The 15857-nt window shown below is 53.6% G+C and overlaps 1 protein-coding gene across 1 annotated transcript in view; it reads left to right on the top strand.

Moving 5' to 3' along the window:
* Positions 1 to 15857, top strand: part of LOC112117217 (capping protein, Arp2/3 and myosin-I linker protein 2-like) — a 104800-nt gene that overhangs the window by 76346 nt on the left and 12597 nt on the right. The window contains 3 exon segments of the mRNA XM_029912032.1: positions 334 to 465; positions 1228 to 1294; positions 12029 to 12297. Coding sequence (XP_029767892.1) covers positions 334 to 465; positions 1228 to 1294; positions 12029 to 12297 — 468 coding nt within the window.

Consider the following 15857-nt stretch of genomic DNA (forward strand, 5'->3'; position numbering starts at 1 on the left):
GCACCATCCCAGGATTAACCCTTTGGTGCTAGTTGTCTCCTGCCCCTTTCGGTGCGAGGGCCAGGAGCCGCCCCATGGCTGAGAGCGGTAAGGAATCGCCGGGGAAAGCCGACACCAGCTGGATTTGTGCCGGGTCCCCTTGTCTGAAGTGGGCTCTGCTGGCACCACAGCTGGGCTGCGAGGGGGAAGCTTTGGCAGGCCAGAACCCTGCTCGCAATAGAAACATGGATGGCACGTCACTGGAGCGCATAAGGAGCAGGGCATTATTATACATGAATGTGCCCTGCCATGCTTCATCGGGGGAATAATTTAAGTGCTACCTAATGGTTTTAGGCAGAAAATCTCCCCAAGCAAACTCCGGATCTTCATGTGCTACAGGCAGACAATCCTGAGGAGGACGATTTTCTGCTAAAGAAGAGCAGGAATCTGCTGGATGTCGCTGAGCAAAGCTTTGCAGCTGAGGAGGTCTGGCTTGGTTTCCTTCTCTCCCCTTCATGCCGATGTCCAGGTTGACACAGTGGGTTAAAGATATTAAATCAAGATCCAGTAGAAGGAGATGTTAAACCTTTCCCTGAGCTCGGAGCAATATTTACTGTGCTCAAGGGGGGCTGATCTGTCCAGATGAAGACAATTAAAATAACTGCTGGTATAATCGTTCATAGATTTGGGTGGTTCTCTGGGAGTGTTTGGGTTTTTATAGCCTTCCTGGGCCAGGATCAAACTCCATTGGCTTTGGGAAGTTAGGCACAAAATGACCTGTATTTGCTGCAGGTGGCTTTTGACAGGTTCTAGCATCAGAAATGGGCCTGAGAAATTGCCATATAGTCCTCAGATGCAGCAGCCAAGCAGGGAGAAATGTTTTCAGCCACAAGGGACCTGCAACAGCTCTGCTGGGGGTCTGCGTAGATATGGTGTAATGATAAAATCCAAGAGCCATAGGTTTCAGGTGTGACCAGTCCTCATCCCATCTGGTCCGTTCAGATGCTGTGCAAGTGTAGCTAACTGTGCATTCGGAGCCCATTTTAAACTGCAAATGTGTCAGGCCCAAAGCCTGTAATGCAGCTGCCAGATTTTGTTTTGTAATCGTGGCTTTTGCCATCTCAGCCCCCTCCAAGGCCTGGTTATTCGAGGCTGGCGAATAGACTCGCTCTCCACTTGCAATTAGCCCCGCACACGTTTTGCAGAGCACTGCACACTGAAAAGCAACATCTCCCCCTCTCTCTGCAGTATAAGATGGCTCTGAGGAGGAAAAACAAGCACTTCAGGAGCATCCGGCCCACGCCTGCCATGAGAAGTAAGGCCGATACAGAGACATTTTCTGCTTACAACCCTGTCTTGCTGTGAGTCAGTGGCTACTCTGACATCTGCAGGGTTGGTCATATGTAGGAGTCCATTGTGACATCACAGATAATATCCAGGTGTCTATCATCAATCCCTGGCAGTGCAGGTGTCCGACGACTTAAATTCTGGGAGGGCGGGTGGATGGAGGGGCCACAGAACCTAACTGAGGACAGGAGACAGACTCTGGCCAAAGAGGGATGGGGTGCAGGTCAGATGGTCAAAATACAGGGACACTGAGCAGAGAGGCCCGGAGAATGCCCGCTGCCCTAAGGAGGAATCCCAGGGGGCAGTGAACGTTGCCCAGCGGAACTCTGCCAGGGTATGCACAGGTCCCAGCCCCTGGCCAGCCGCGGAGCAGTCCTGGGATGGTGGTGCCAGTGACAGTGGCTAGTACTCAGCTCTCGGTCTCCTTGGTGCGGTTTGTGGTGGTGCATTTCAGTTATGGGCTCTAGAGACTGGCCTAAGACTGCAGGGTTGTTTCCCGCGGGCAGCCAAATAGATATGGGGTGGGCCTGACTTTTGACGCCTAGTGTGGTCTGGTTGGCGCAGACATTGCCCGGCCCCTGAACCAGACACAGGCTGCTTCTCCATTGAAGAGCTTTTTGGTGACTTGCCGCATCTGGATCTAATCCTGCTCCAATAGAAGTCAATTGTAAAACTCCCATTGACTCCAATACGAGCAGCACTAAGCCCTCTGCCCCAGCCATCTTGGGGCTTTGGCATTACCGGTTTCACTGGTAGCCTCACACCAGGTGTTGCTTTTGAGTCACGTTGCGACAAGTCACCCGAGCCATGTCAGAATTACCCACATGGCTGTTGGCGCCATGTGGATGCAGATGTGGGAAGGGATCTCACTTGCCTTTCCACCAGCTCGCACGGCTCCTGGCTCCAGAGAGCCAAACTCCACAGCTTCTGCGGGACAGAATGAACCTGGTATCTCTCGTGTGTGTGACCAATCCCAGCAGATCAAAGCCGCGCTTCCTTCTGTGACTGAGAGACAAACGTCTTGTTGCCTTGTCCCCAAAGGCTCCTTCAACACCTTGTGGTCACAGCCCTGTATTTTAGCCTGGTTTAGCTTCCAGGCCTCCGGATCAGCAGCGGGCTTGGTGCCAGTCAGCCTGGGACAGTGCTGGCATCACCGCCCATGTGGGGTCCTGCTGGCCCAGTTGGTCCACCTGCCCCGTGCTGTGAGGTGTGGTTTTAAGTTCCCCTCGAGGCGTAGTAGGAAGTGCCGGCTCCTTGTTTAGCATAAAGTGCCTGGGGCCAGTGACTGGAGCTATTGTAAGGAATTGTGAAATGAGATGAAACCCCTCCTTTCCCAGGATGCCCTGGGGCAGCCCCATGAATATCTGCTTAGAAAGGCGCACATGCGGTTTTCAGCTCTCTCTGAGTAATAACCCCGTGTGAGGCCTTTGTGACTCATGGCTCTGCTCTGGGGTGAGGAGAGAGACTTCCCGAGCCACGCAGCCCTACCGCTGAGCCCCGTTGCTGCCTGCTGGAGCCCCAGGTTCATTTAGGGCTTGGGAGAATCTGAAAATCACTGCTAGTGCTTTGTCCCACGGGGGGAGCGTTTCCCATTGGCTGGGACTGTAGAAATAAGCTTTATCTGATTTAGCCCACGGACAGTTGCAGGGAGATGTTACTACTTCCCTGCTCTGAGGGGAGGGTCTGTCCAGTGCACCATGTAGATCAGGTGGCTGAGTCTCAAACGATGGTAGAACACACGCTGAGAAGCTGCGGTGCTCGGGAGAGATGGGCGTGGCTGCCATCTCCCCATGGCGACGCTGGCAGAGCAGCTTTTGTCAGCTCCAGGTCGTGTTGCTCAGAGACGTCCAGCTGGGCCTCACCTCAGAGGAGAGCTGGGCAGAGGTGGCCAGAGTGTGGCCCTGAGCTACCTGCCCCCTTGTTCACCTTCCATACGGAGGGGAAACCCATGGAGACTGCGCTTCCCAGCATTCATTGCTCCATTTTGAGCTGAGGGGGTGGCTAGGGGTGGACAAACTCACCTGAATCTTTCTCCTTCCCAGGCACCAAACCTGGCCTAAACCTTCCATCAGCTGGTAGGGAGGGTCCCAAACCAGAGAGCCATGCGAGCAGCCCCCAGTTACCCTGGCATTGGGAGCAGCGGTCTGTGAGAATGGAGCCAGCCTGATGGCTTTGTTGAGACCATTTCTCTCCATAGCTGTATCTGTCCTGTCTCCAGGCAGGGACCGAGTGGCCTGTTTCCAGGCTGTGTGCTAACAATCCACTCCATCCCTTACGTCCGGCTACGCAGCAATCACAGGTGTGTTTGCAGCATGTGTAGCAGACCCGAGCTAGCGCTGACTGAGCCAACTTGCTACAAATAGCTGCCTGCGTACCAATCTGGGAGCCTGGGCACGTAGTCGGGTGGCTAGCTCATGCCACTGTGGCTGTGCTGCTGTTTTCAGTGAGCTGGTTTGACCAAAGCCCATGCCTGCCTGGGCTGCAGTCACCCGCCGATTGCAGCGCAGAGAGAGCACAGGGAGGTTTGGAGCAGGTCAGCCCCAGGCGTTATTGCCACAGAACCTGGCCAGCTGGAAAAATGGATTTGCTTAAAGGGAAGCTTTCAACGAGCAAAACATCCTGTATGAATATCCTCACCCAACAGCTTTGTGTGCCGGAGTCACTGTCTGCTGCAATGTAACAGGAGCAGAACCTCCCCCAAGGGCGCTTAGAGCTGGAGGGAGGAAGGCCTGGGCTGGGCTCCCCTGTGAAGCTCTGACCCGTTGCTTTGCAGTGAAAGGAGAAGGTTTGACTGGGCCAGGATTGCAAACGTCCCAGGCTCGAGCTGCATGTGTCCCTCTCCAAGGAGTGGAATCCCTCTCTGCAGCCTACGCCCCAAGCCGCTGCTCCTTCAGGATCCTGCCTCCCCCAGCTCCCTGATCTGGGCCTGATGGGGGGAGGGTTAGCCCTGAACCCCAACTATTGGTGTCCTGTCCATCATTTATTCTGCCCACGTGATGGAATAAACGAGCCAACAGGGAGGTTGGGTGCATGTGACTCTCTCACACTCACACACCTTAGTGAACTCAAGGGGTTTCATTGCAAATCCAGCAGCTGGGAATGTGCCCTGGGTGTGGGACCATTCCTGGGGATATCCGCTGAGTGCGTGGCACTCTGTCTTTTGGGGCAACTGTCAAACAGCTGTGGTTCCTTGTTTCATGGTGACGCAAGGATAAATCCAGGAATTGCTTGTAGAAGGTTCCACGTTCTGCCTTCACTCCAGCGGTTTTCCAAGCTCGTGTGGGCGAGCCAACCCAGTGGAGATGGCTCCCAACAATGTCAGTGAAGGAGGCAGCATCTGATGGCATTTGGCCTGCCTTCCCCTTCCCTGCATGCTGTGCCTTGCCATGGGCTGCTGCAGCCCTGACAGTTTGTGCTGGGAAGCCAGGCTCCTGGGGACAGTATCGCTTGACAGGAGCTCACTGGAGGAACGAGGAGGAGGTGGTGACCCTTCCTCTGTCACATTATCCGTCAGGACCCGGGTGTTTGGCAGAAGCAGGGTCCAATCCTGGCGTGATTCCGAGTCTTGCTCCGGAGGGATTCGCTGGCTGTGTATCGCCCAGCCCAGTGACAGCGTCATGGGTCCCACCGTGGGAGAGAGTGTTGACCATCGGGGCCCTGAATAGGCCCCAGCGCACAGTGAAGAAATCCAGAGACAGGAGCAGCCTCTGTAATGCAAATAAAAGCAGCCAGAATGCCGCCTAGCCCTTGCTGCTCTAACAACAGGCACCGACTCTGCCACCTGCCCTCAGCCGCACAGCATCTGCAGCGTCCGGATTTACCTTTCCTGGCAAAAATAGAAGCAGCCCCTGGATTTCCACTCAGCTTTATGCCTGGGTCTCCGTAGCAATGCGTTCACGCTGCAGGGTATTTATTCCCACGCCGGCTCTGGGGCGTTTTCTTGTCAGATTTCCAAGGTTTCTGCTTGTGTTTTTTCCCAAAAACCTTTTGTTACTTGAGTTACTTTGGGCTGCAAGAGGACAACTCTGCAAAGGACCAGATCATGCCATATCTGTTAGCATTGCCCCTGCAGCCGCAGGCCATATCCAGAGCTGGCCAGTTGGCTAACAAGCTTCCTTGCAGTATGCATGGGTCTAGCCCCTTCTGCTCCAGAGTGGGGGGCTGTGCTTGGGGAGTGGGGTTGGCTGCCCCGGCAGCTTGTAGACTCCTGGGGTATGTGCTGCAATGGGGCAGCATAGCTAGGCCGTGTACCATTTCTAGCACGTGGGGTCTTGGTGTTACCACAACCAGCTAGAGGACAGCAGCCATGGAGGAGCACCGGTGGCTCCTCTTACTTCCCACTTACTGGAAGACCGGGCTCTGGTGTTCGAGCATTCACAGCTACCAGTACTGGGATTATACCTGCCTCTAAAAACAAGGAGCTGACAAAGCTCACGGCACCTTCCGTTCTCTCCTCAAGGGCAGAGAGTGTCTTTTGCCGGTGAGTGGGACACGACGGGGCGCAGGAGTTAAACTCATTCCAGTGGGGCTGCTGGTCCCTGCTCTGTGGGGAACGGGCTTCTCTTTGCATCTCCATGCGTGGGCTGGCAAAGGTTGGGAGCAATCATGGAGGCAGTGTGCCCAGCCTGCAGGAGAGGGAGTGAAGCAACCTGCCAACTGGAAGGTGGAACCTAGGATGTTAAAGGAGGAAATAGAGGTCGCTTGGGCCTGTGAGCTCCACGAGCCCCTTAAACGTACACTTGCCAGTTATAAGGAACATCAGAATGGCTGTACTGGGTCAGACCAATGGTCCATCTAGCCCAGTGTCCTGTTTTATGATGCCAGGTGCTTCAGGGGGCATGAACAGAACAGGCAATCATCGAGTGATCCATCCCCTGTTGTCCGCTTCCAGCTTCTGGCAGTCACAGGCTAGGGACACCCAGAGCATGGGGTTGCATCCCTGACCATCTTGGCTAATAGCCACCGATCCTACATGAACGTAGCTAATTCTTTTTAGAACTCAGTTATACTTTTGGCCTTTACAACATTCCCTGGCAACAAGTTCCACAGATTGACTGTGCGCTGTGTGAAGAAGAACTTCCTTTTGTTTGATTTATATCTGCTGCCTGTTCATTTCAGTGGGTGACCCCTGGGTTCTTGTGTTGTGTGAAGGGGTAAATAACACTTCCCGATACACTTTCTCCACACCAGTCACGATTTTATAGACCTCTCTCATCCCCCCTTAGTTGTCTCATTTCCAAGATGAACATTCCCAGTCTTATTAATCTCTCCTCATATGGAAGCTGTTCTGTACCCTGAATCATTTTTGTTGCCCTGCTCTGTATCTTTTCCAATTCTAATACAGCTTTTTTGCAATGGGGTGACCAGAACTGCACGCAGTATCAAGATGTGGGCGTACCATGGATTTATATAGAGGCAATATGATATTTTCTGTCTTATTATCTATCCCTTTCTTAATGGTTCCTAACATTCTGTTCACTTTTTTGACTGCCACTGCACATTGCGTGGATGTTTTCAGAGAACTACCCACAATGACTCCAAGATCTCTCTTTTGAGTGGTAATTGCTAATTCAGACCCCATCATTTTGTATGTGTAGTTGGGATTATGTTTTCCAATGTGCACTACTTTGCATTTATCAGCATTGAATTTCATCTGCCATTTTGTAACCCAGTCACCCAGTTTTGTGAGATCCTTTTGTAGCTCTTCACCGTCTGCCTTGGACTTAACTATCTTGAGTAGTTTTGTGACATCTGTAAACTTTGTCACCTCTCTGTTTACCCCTTTTTTCAGATCGTTTACAAATATATTGAATAGGACAGGGCACAGTACAGATCCCTGGGGGACAGTACTATTTACCTCTCTCTATTCTGAAAATTGACCATTTATTCCTACCCTTTGTTTCCCATCTTTTAACCCGTTACTGATCCATGCGAGGACCTTCCCTCTTATCCCAGTCTAGTGCCAGAATCCATTGCTCCACGTTCCTAGCCCAAGGGGCTCTCTCTACATATTGTACCACGTGGGACTGCAGGTGCAGGCAGGGCGAGGTGGCTGCCAGGGCAGAGAAGGTTCTTCCCACATGGAGCATTTTCAGTGTAGCATCAGCCACTCAGCAGCAAACCGCTCCCACTGGGGACCCAGGTGTGCACTCTGTCCCTGCCAACGCGGGGCCCCTGAATGGGCTGCCCTAAGGCAGCAGGCTGCTCTGTGGTGCCTGCTGGAGCCCCCACATGTGGCACTGGAGTGCGTGGATTAGAAGATGTGCCCCCTATCCAGGAGGCCTGCAGTGCTAAGCTCTCTGCACTGGCGTGGCAGCTCAGCCGGGCACGGCCCCTCTTTACCCTCCTCATGAGAGCTGCTGGCTCATTTGGGAATGGTTCTGGTGGCCCCAGCAGCGGGAACCCCAGCTCCTGCTCCCCTCCTGGAACCGGTTTCTCTCTCCTTCCCCACCAGCTGGCTACAGGTGAGGAAGGGACTGACTTAAGAAAGCAAACGCCATTGAACCCAGCAAGGAAATGCCCTGCCTGCTAATGGCCCCCTTTCTGGCTGCCCCAGGCCCCTGATCTCCCGCTCAGCGCTGCGTCAGCACAGAGCTGATCATGCACAGCCACACAGTGTTTACCTGCACATTTAACTCCGGTATGAAACTGCAGAAAAACCTGACAGTCTCTGGATTAAGTTTAGAAGTGTGAGCAACAAGGGTGATGTCGTGGTGGGAGTCTGCTATATCTCCCTGGTCTGGTGGTTTGAGGTGAACAAGGCTTTCTTCAGGCAACTAACAGGTCCTGGTTCTCATGAGAGACTTCAATCAGCCGATATCTGCTGGAAGAGCAATACAGCGGTGCACAGACAATCCAGGAAGTTTTGGGAAAGTGTAGGGGACAATTTCCTGGTGCAAGTGCTGGAGGAACCAACTAGGGGCAGAGCTTTTCTTGACCTGCTGCTCACAAACAGGGAAGAATTAGTAGGGGAAGCAAAAGTGGATGGAAACCTGGGAGGCAGTGACCATGAGATGGTCGAGTTCAGGATCCTGACACAAGGAAGAAAGGAGAGCAGCAGAATACGCATCCTGGACTTCAGAAAAGCAGACTTTGACTCCCTTAGGGAACTGATGGGCAGAATCCCCTGGGAGAATAACATGAAGGGCAAAGGGGTCCAGGAGAGCTGGCTGTATTTGAAAGAATCCTTATTGAGGTTGTGGGAACAAACCATCCCGATGTGTAGTAAGAATAGTAAATATGGCAGGCGACCAGCTTGGCTTAACAGTGAAATCCTTGCTGATCTTAAACACAAAAAAGAAGCTTACAAGAAGTAGAAGATTGGACAGATGACCAGGGAGGAGTATAAAAATATTGCTAGAGCTTGCAGGGATGTAATCAGGAAGCCCAAGGCACAATTGGACTTGCAGCTAGCAAGGGATGTTAAGAATAACAAGAAGGGTTTCTTCAGGTATGTTAGCAACAAGGTGGTGGTCAGGGAAAGTGTGGGCCCCTTACTGAATGGGGGAGGCAACCTAGTGACAGAGGATGTGGAAAAAGCGAATGTACTCAATGCTTTTTTGCCTCTGTCTTCACGAACAAGGTCAGCTCCCAGACTGCTGCACTGGGCAGCACAGCATGGGGAGGAGGGGACCAGCCCTCTGTGGAGAAAGAAGTGGTTCAGGACTATCTAGAAAAGCTGGACGAGCACAAGTCCATGGGGCCGGATGCGCTGCATCCGAGGGTGCTAAAGGAGTTGGCGGATGTGATTGTAGAGCCATTGGCCATTATCTTTGAAAACTCATGGCGATCGGGGGAGGTCCTGGATGACTGGAAAAAGGCTAATGTAGTGCCCATCTTTAAAAAAGGGAAGAGGGAGGATCCGGGGAACTACAGGCCAGTCAGCCTCATCTCAGTCCCTGGAAAAATCATGGAACAGGTCTTCAAGGAATCAATTCTGAAGCACTTAGAGGAGAGGAAAGTGATCAGGAACAGTCAGCATGGATTCACTAAGGGCAAGTCATGCCTGACTAACCTGATTGCCTTCTATGAGAAGATAACTGGCTCTGTGGATGAGGGGAAAGCAGTGGATGTGTTATTCCTGGACTTTAGCAAAGCTTTTGATACGGTCTCCCACAGTATTCTTGCCAGCAAGTTAAAAAAGTATGGGCTGGATGAATGGACTGTAAGGTGGATAAAAAGCTGGCTAGATCGTCGGGCTCAACGGGTAGTGATTAATGGCTTTATGTCTAGTTGGCAGCCGTTATCAAGCGGAGTGCCCCAAGGGTCGGTCCTGGGGCCGGTTTTGTTCAATATCTTCATTAATGATCTGGAGGGTAGCCTGGATTGCACCCTCAGCAAGTTCGTGGATGACACTAAACTGGGGGAAGAGGTAGATAAGCTGGAGGGTAGGGATAGGGTCCAGAGTGACCTAGACAAATTGGAGGATTGGGCCAAAAGAAATCTGATCAGGTTTAACAAGGACAAGTGCAGAGTCCTGCACTTAGGACAGAAGAATCCCATAGGGACTGAATGGCTAGGCAGCAGTTCTGCAGAAAAGGACCTAGGGGTTACAGTGGACGAGAAGTGGGATATGGGTCAACAGTGTGCCCTTGTTGGCAAGCAGGCCAACGGCATTTTGGGCTGTATAAGTAGGGGCATTGCCAGCAGATCAAGGGACGTGATCATTCCCCTCTATTCGACATTGGTGAGGCCTCATCTGGAGTATTGTGTCCAGTTTTGCTCCCCACACTACAAGAAGGATGTGGAAAAATTGGAAAGAGTCCAGCGGAGGGCAATGAAAATGGTTAGGGGGCTGGAGCACATGGCTTATGAGGAGAGGCTGAGGGAACTGGGATTGTTTAGTCTGCAGAAGAGAAGAATGAGGGGGGATTTGATAGCTGCTTTAAACTACCTGAAAAGGGGGTTCCAAAGAGGATGGATCTAGACTGTTCTCAGTGGTAGCAGATGACAGAACAAGGAGAAATGGTCTCAAGTTGCAGTGGAGGAGGTTTAGGTTGGATATTAGGAAAAACGTTTTCTCTAGGAGGGTGGTGAAGCACTGGACTGGGTTCCCTAGGGAGGTGGTGGAATCTCCTTCCTTAGAGGTTTTTAAGGCCCGGCTTGACAAAGCCCTGGCTGGGATGATTTAGTTGGGGATTGGTCCTACTTTGAGCAGGGGGTTGGACTAGATGACCTCCTGAGATCCCTTCCAACCCTGATATTCTATGATTCTATGTAGCAAGGAGGGCCGTGCTGGAGAGTCTGAGCAATGTGGACTGTCTGGAGCACGTGTGGTCAGGTCAGTAGAAATACTAGCCATGGTGCAGCCGCCTTCCCGAGGTCTGTCTGTCCGTCTACATGTGATGGGGGTGGGTAACGTGCAGCACTCCAGGTTGGCTGCCTGTTGCCTCTCAGAGGAGAGACGCTCACCCTGGTATCTTGCTTTATGCTGCTGAACAGACACAGGCCCTGATCCTGCAGTTGGAGCCACGCGGTGGGCCCCAGCACTGCATGGGGTCTGATCGGAGTCACTGGTCTGTGTGGGCACAGTGGCTCGGATGGCAGGAGCGCGGGCTGGTTCCGGAGCAGCCGTTTTTGAGTGGTGTCGATCCTACCCGGGCCACTGCCAGCTGCAAAGGTGATGGGAACCTCTTCACCGCCAGCGGGCATACAGGCTCCAGAGAGAGGGTGCTGGCCCAGGCCGCCAAAGGGCAGTGCTGACCTGACCCGCCCTCCGCCATAGAGGTTCTCTGGCAGGAGCGTAACATTGCGTCTCCACAACAGAACCCCTGGGGGTGGGAGGCCAGGGCATCCCCTCCAGCCCTTCCGGGAGTGAATTCCCCTGGAGCACAGGCAGGTGAGCGCGGGCAGGGAAGTGGGACTCGGTCGATCTGCCCCACCAATTGCAGCTCCCCCTGGGGGTACTCTGCTGGGATGTGATTAACCTCTATTGGCGTGTGTGCTGTTTCAGGGTAATACGGTATCACCGATAAAATGATTGTTAATTATTATTAGTTGTGTTTACCAGAGTGCCTGGGATCCCTAGCCAGGACCCCACTGTGTCAGGTGCTGCACCGCCACAGAACAAGGAAACAGCCCCTGCCTCAAGACCTTATGTCGAACACACTAGCCTGTTAGCCCAAGCTGATTGGAACTGAAAGCATCACACGTGTTATCGGTCCATGACCTGCCTGCATTTTGTGTTTAACGTTCACTGAGGGAAGCAAATGCCGCCTCGCTAAGCTGGGCTCTGTTTGAATCGAGTCTTGCTAGTTTTGTCCACTTAAAAGTTAAAAGGAGAGCAGCGATTTCTCCCCGGGCAGCTCGTCAGCTGTCCGTGCCCAGAGTGAGCAAGCCCTGACCAGTGCCCTACTGACACGCACCAAAGTCTGCCCGGATGCTGCCAGCCCTGTGAGCACGAGCTCCTGCCGATCCCCGGGGAAGTTCTGTGCATGGAAGACCTGGCAGGATCAGGCCCAGAACTAACAGCAAGTCAGTTCCAAGAGGATGATGCACAAGCTACTCCCACTGTCGGTGGCATTTTTGCAAACTGTGTGGCAAGGTTTATTTTTTCCCTGAGCATGCTAGCCGTGAGCTGCAAGGCTCTCTCTGAGCTGCTTGTGTAATAATCTCCCCGTGGCAGGAAACCCTGCGCAGGGACAGCGTTCCGCCTGTGTCAGATTTTCAGAGGTTTTCTCCACCTTCTCCCCCACCCCTCCAGGTCTGTCGGAGCTCGATCTTCAGGCAGAGGCAGAAGATAAGGAGATTGGAACTCACCAGGCTCTGCTGTCAGTCAGCTGTGCCTCTCTGAAGTCACGCCCTGCCTCCACAAAGGATGCTGAGACTGGAAGCAGTTTGCTTCCTTTCCCAGAGCCTGCACCCACACAATCCCTTATGGACCTGCCAACTGAGGGAGAGAAACTGGAGCACTACACCCGAGCTAGGCCCCGACCCCACCGCAGGAACAAGCAGCCTCCAAGCAAGCCACATGTAAGCCCGCTTTTCATTTTTCAATCAGGCAGGGCTTAATTATGTTGTGGGGAAATATCTTTAATCAGCATTTATTCCAGCCCTGAAAGATGAAGCATACTGAGCAGCAGCTGCTTTATTATGCAGTCATCAGCTGAGCTTCGGCGGCTGCTGGTTTGCACCTTAGAGGAGGAGGTTATGTGGGTGAGGGTCTGTGGTGTTTTTATATTGCCGGTGGATTGCTAACATCTTTCCTGAGATGCTGCAGCAACATTGTAGTTGTGACACAAGCAGAGAAGCTGCAGTCTGCATGCAGGGGCTTGGCCCATTTGCAGTGTCGCTTTCTGTCTGAGTATATTGATTTGAAACCTTTTTGGCCGGCTTGAAAGTCTCTGGTGGGGTGTATTTACCACCTACTGGAGCCTTCAGCAAAACTGGGCAATTTGCTTTAACTCTTCGATGCTTGTTTGCCCCAAGAATACACTGGCTTGATGAGAAGGCCCTTACCCTTTTGGAGGGATTTGGAATTAACCGTGTCTTTTCCACAGTAAAAAAGCTCACTGACTGGTATCCGGCTCGGATACTTCTGACTCATTTGATTAGTTTCAAAAGTGACAGGATCTGCCCCCTTTCCATCAATCAGTTCATTTATAACTCAGCCTTAGGCCTTGGGGGAAGGCAAAATAACTTCGGGGGGCTGTGGAGTTAGAGCCTAAGTCAAGCGAGAGATCACCGTTTCTGGAGGAGGTGGGTAGTCATTTAGGCCAGACTAGCCCATCTCACGGCAGGATGGTTTTAAAAAGCTGCGGAGCAGAGTTTGGTTCCCTTGTCAAGCTGTTTCTGTTAATTGATCATTGGCTGGCTTCATTTTCAAAGCAGGGGCTTCTGTCTCCATGCAGAATGAACCCAGGGTTTGCCCTGCACACAGGGAGAGTCTGGTGCTCCCCAGCCCCTCCCGGGAGCAAGCGTCAGCTCTCGGTGCAGGGTGTGTGGCAGGGCTCAAAGCCCCGTCCGTGGGCTTTGTTCTGAGCGAGGGTAATGGGGGTGGTGCCCCTCCAGGTGGCCCGCTCCAGGGTTCATGTCCGAGGAGGTGCGGCCCACCCTCAGCACCCCGCTCCGCACTGACGCCACCTCCCTGGCACGTAGGGGACACAGAGGCTCCCTTTGCACAGCCCACCCTCTGCCAAGGGTGAATTCCGCCCCGGGACCTGCCTGGCATCAAACCTGGCACCTGCATTCCGAGCCCTGCGGAGCTGCCACCTGGCGCGGGCGTTCGGAGAGTCCCTGGCTGAGGGCCGGCACCGGGCACTGGGAGTCGTACTGGGCTGGCCTCTCCTAGGCACGCTTTAGGCATATCCTGTGGGCCAAAGGGGGTGGATGGGATTTTACCAGAGGGTTCAGCAGACTGCCGCTAATTTGACTTCTCTCCAGTGTCAGGGTTAGTGGCTGTGTCCCTGCTCCGCGGCTGTTCTGGCAGACAGGGTACCCCTCTGAGCTCACTTCTCGCCTTCCCTCTCTTCCATTGGGGCCCAGCAGACACAGCCAGAGGGAGGGAACTCTGGCATCAAGCAGGGGCTGTGTGTTTACACACGGCGCAGGGCGGTGGTCAGCCAGGCGTCCGAGGTCTAACACCGTGAACCCAAAGGGAGAATCGCTTTGATTGGACAGAAACGGTTCCTGCTCCTTATTGAGCCTGAGATGATAGAAGTCTTAACGGCCTCTTCCCAGAGACACAGTTCCTCGTGTCGGTGAGAGCCAGGCAAGCTCCAGCCTCCAAAGAGGAAAGGCTCTTTCGGGTCTCTTCTTTCTCCCTGCACCTCCCCTGGAGCGTTCCCCCGAGATTTCACTGGGCTCAGACCTGGCATGTGCACAGCATCCGGGACCTGCAGTAAGGGAGCTGCTGCCTGTACCGGGACTCACCCCTTGCCAGCCCTGATTACAGAGTGAGGGACCCCTGGGGTGGCTCTAGAAAGGGCAACAGGGGGCTGCACAACGGGCGATGCTCCAGAAACTCTGGTCGAGTCTGCAGTGTGAGGAACGGCTCCTGCGGGGAAGACCTGAGACCAGGGGAGTTGCCCTAGGCAGGGAGGCCTGCGAGAGACCCTGACCCAGGGGAGCCTGCAGAGGCCCCAGCCAGGAAGGCCTGGGAGGAGAAAGAGAAAGCTTGGGTTGGGGGCCTTAGGACTAGACTTGGTTTGGGGAGTGGAGGGTTTGGATGGTTTATTTTATATTGATAAGCCCAGGCCCCAAGAAGGGGTATTTTTGCCTGGAGGGAAGTTTTATTTGAAAAGTCCAAGAGGGGAAACGGAGGCCGGCTGCCTCTAGGGTGACCGCAGGCCACGGGGGGTGCATGGGAGGCTGCTGGCCTGGTTCCACTGTCTCACTAACTAGCAAGCTATACTAGCGGTACAGTCAGGCCCCAGGCCTGCACAGCTGCTGAGTATGACGGTGATCATCTTGACACATCTCCGCCACACGAGAGAGGATGAGTTCCCTCCCATGCTGCCCAGTCTAGCAGCGAGTTGCTCCTACAGACAGGCCCAAGGGACCGGCACGGCACTGCCTTTGGACTGCAGGGTTTTCTAGTCCGCTCCAGGCAGGAGAGAGTCCTTACGGGTTAGAATATTGCCTGAGCATTCGGCTAGGGCCGTATCTGATGGATGTGATGTGCAAGTGGATGCTTAACACTGGCACCGCTCTCCAGAGGCATAAATAATGGTGGAATGAAAAGCTGGTATGGATTTAAATGCCAGCAAAGAAGAAATAGTCTTGTGCTTGTCAACTGCAAGCCATTGACCCTGTGCAACTCACGGGACCGGCCTGGGGTTGGACTGAGGAGAATACCTAGCGCTGATGGATCTTGTTTCTGTCTGTCCCCTGGAGACGGCGGGCCAAGGTCTGCCCTTGGAGGTGTAGGCACCCTTCTAACAGAGTCACTGCAACTTGTCCCAGTGTGCCAGGGCCTTGACCGAACTTTGTCTGTCCTTTCCCAAGCTGCCCACCCTTGCCTTGGTCCAGACGAAGCGCTTCAGCGTCTGCCCCTTGCAACGTCTGGTTTTGTTGTGCAGCGCCCTCTTTGCTCTGCAGCTGCTGCTCATTAGCCAGGTTCTCTGCATGGTGCCTTTGGCATGGGGCTGCTCAGACTTGCCTGAAATGGTTAACAGAGAACCCCAGCGTGTTAAGGGCACCTTTGTGCCCCATGGCCGTTGCTCGGGTGCCTCGGGCTGGTTGTAGGTAGCCACTGAGGTAGCGCACTCCAGCGGGAGCCAGTCCCAGTTCGCTTTACGGGCTATAGCCCAAAGGTGAGCTTTTGCAGGTGCATATTCAGGTTTATACACCTGCTTAAGTGCTTTGCTGAGTTGGAGACTGAGCATCCCAAGGAGCATTAAGCCACCTCTGGATGCAGAGCGGTGGCTGGCAGGTGTGCGGGCATGCTTCAAAAGACACACTCTGTGGCAAACACTTAGCAGCGAAGAAGGAGAGACCCTGGGTGAGACCTCGTTACCATGTCCTGCAAGCCCAAGTTTGGCCCAGTAGGAAGAGAAATGAAAATGTTGGCTCCGTCCCAGCCAACGCTCGGT

The sequence above is a fragment of the Terrapene carolina genome, unplaced genomic scaffold (assembly GCF_002925995.2).
Source record: "Terrapene carolina triunguis isolate 2854851 unplaced genomic scaffold, T_m_triunguis-2.0 Scaffold167, whole genome shotgun sequence".
NCBI lineage: Eukaryota > Metazoa > Chordata > Testudines > Emydidae > Terrapene > Terrapene triunguis.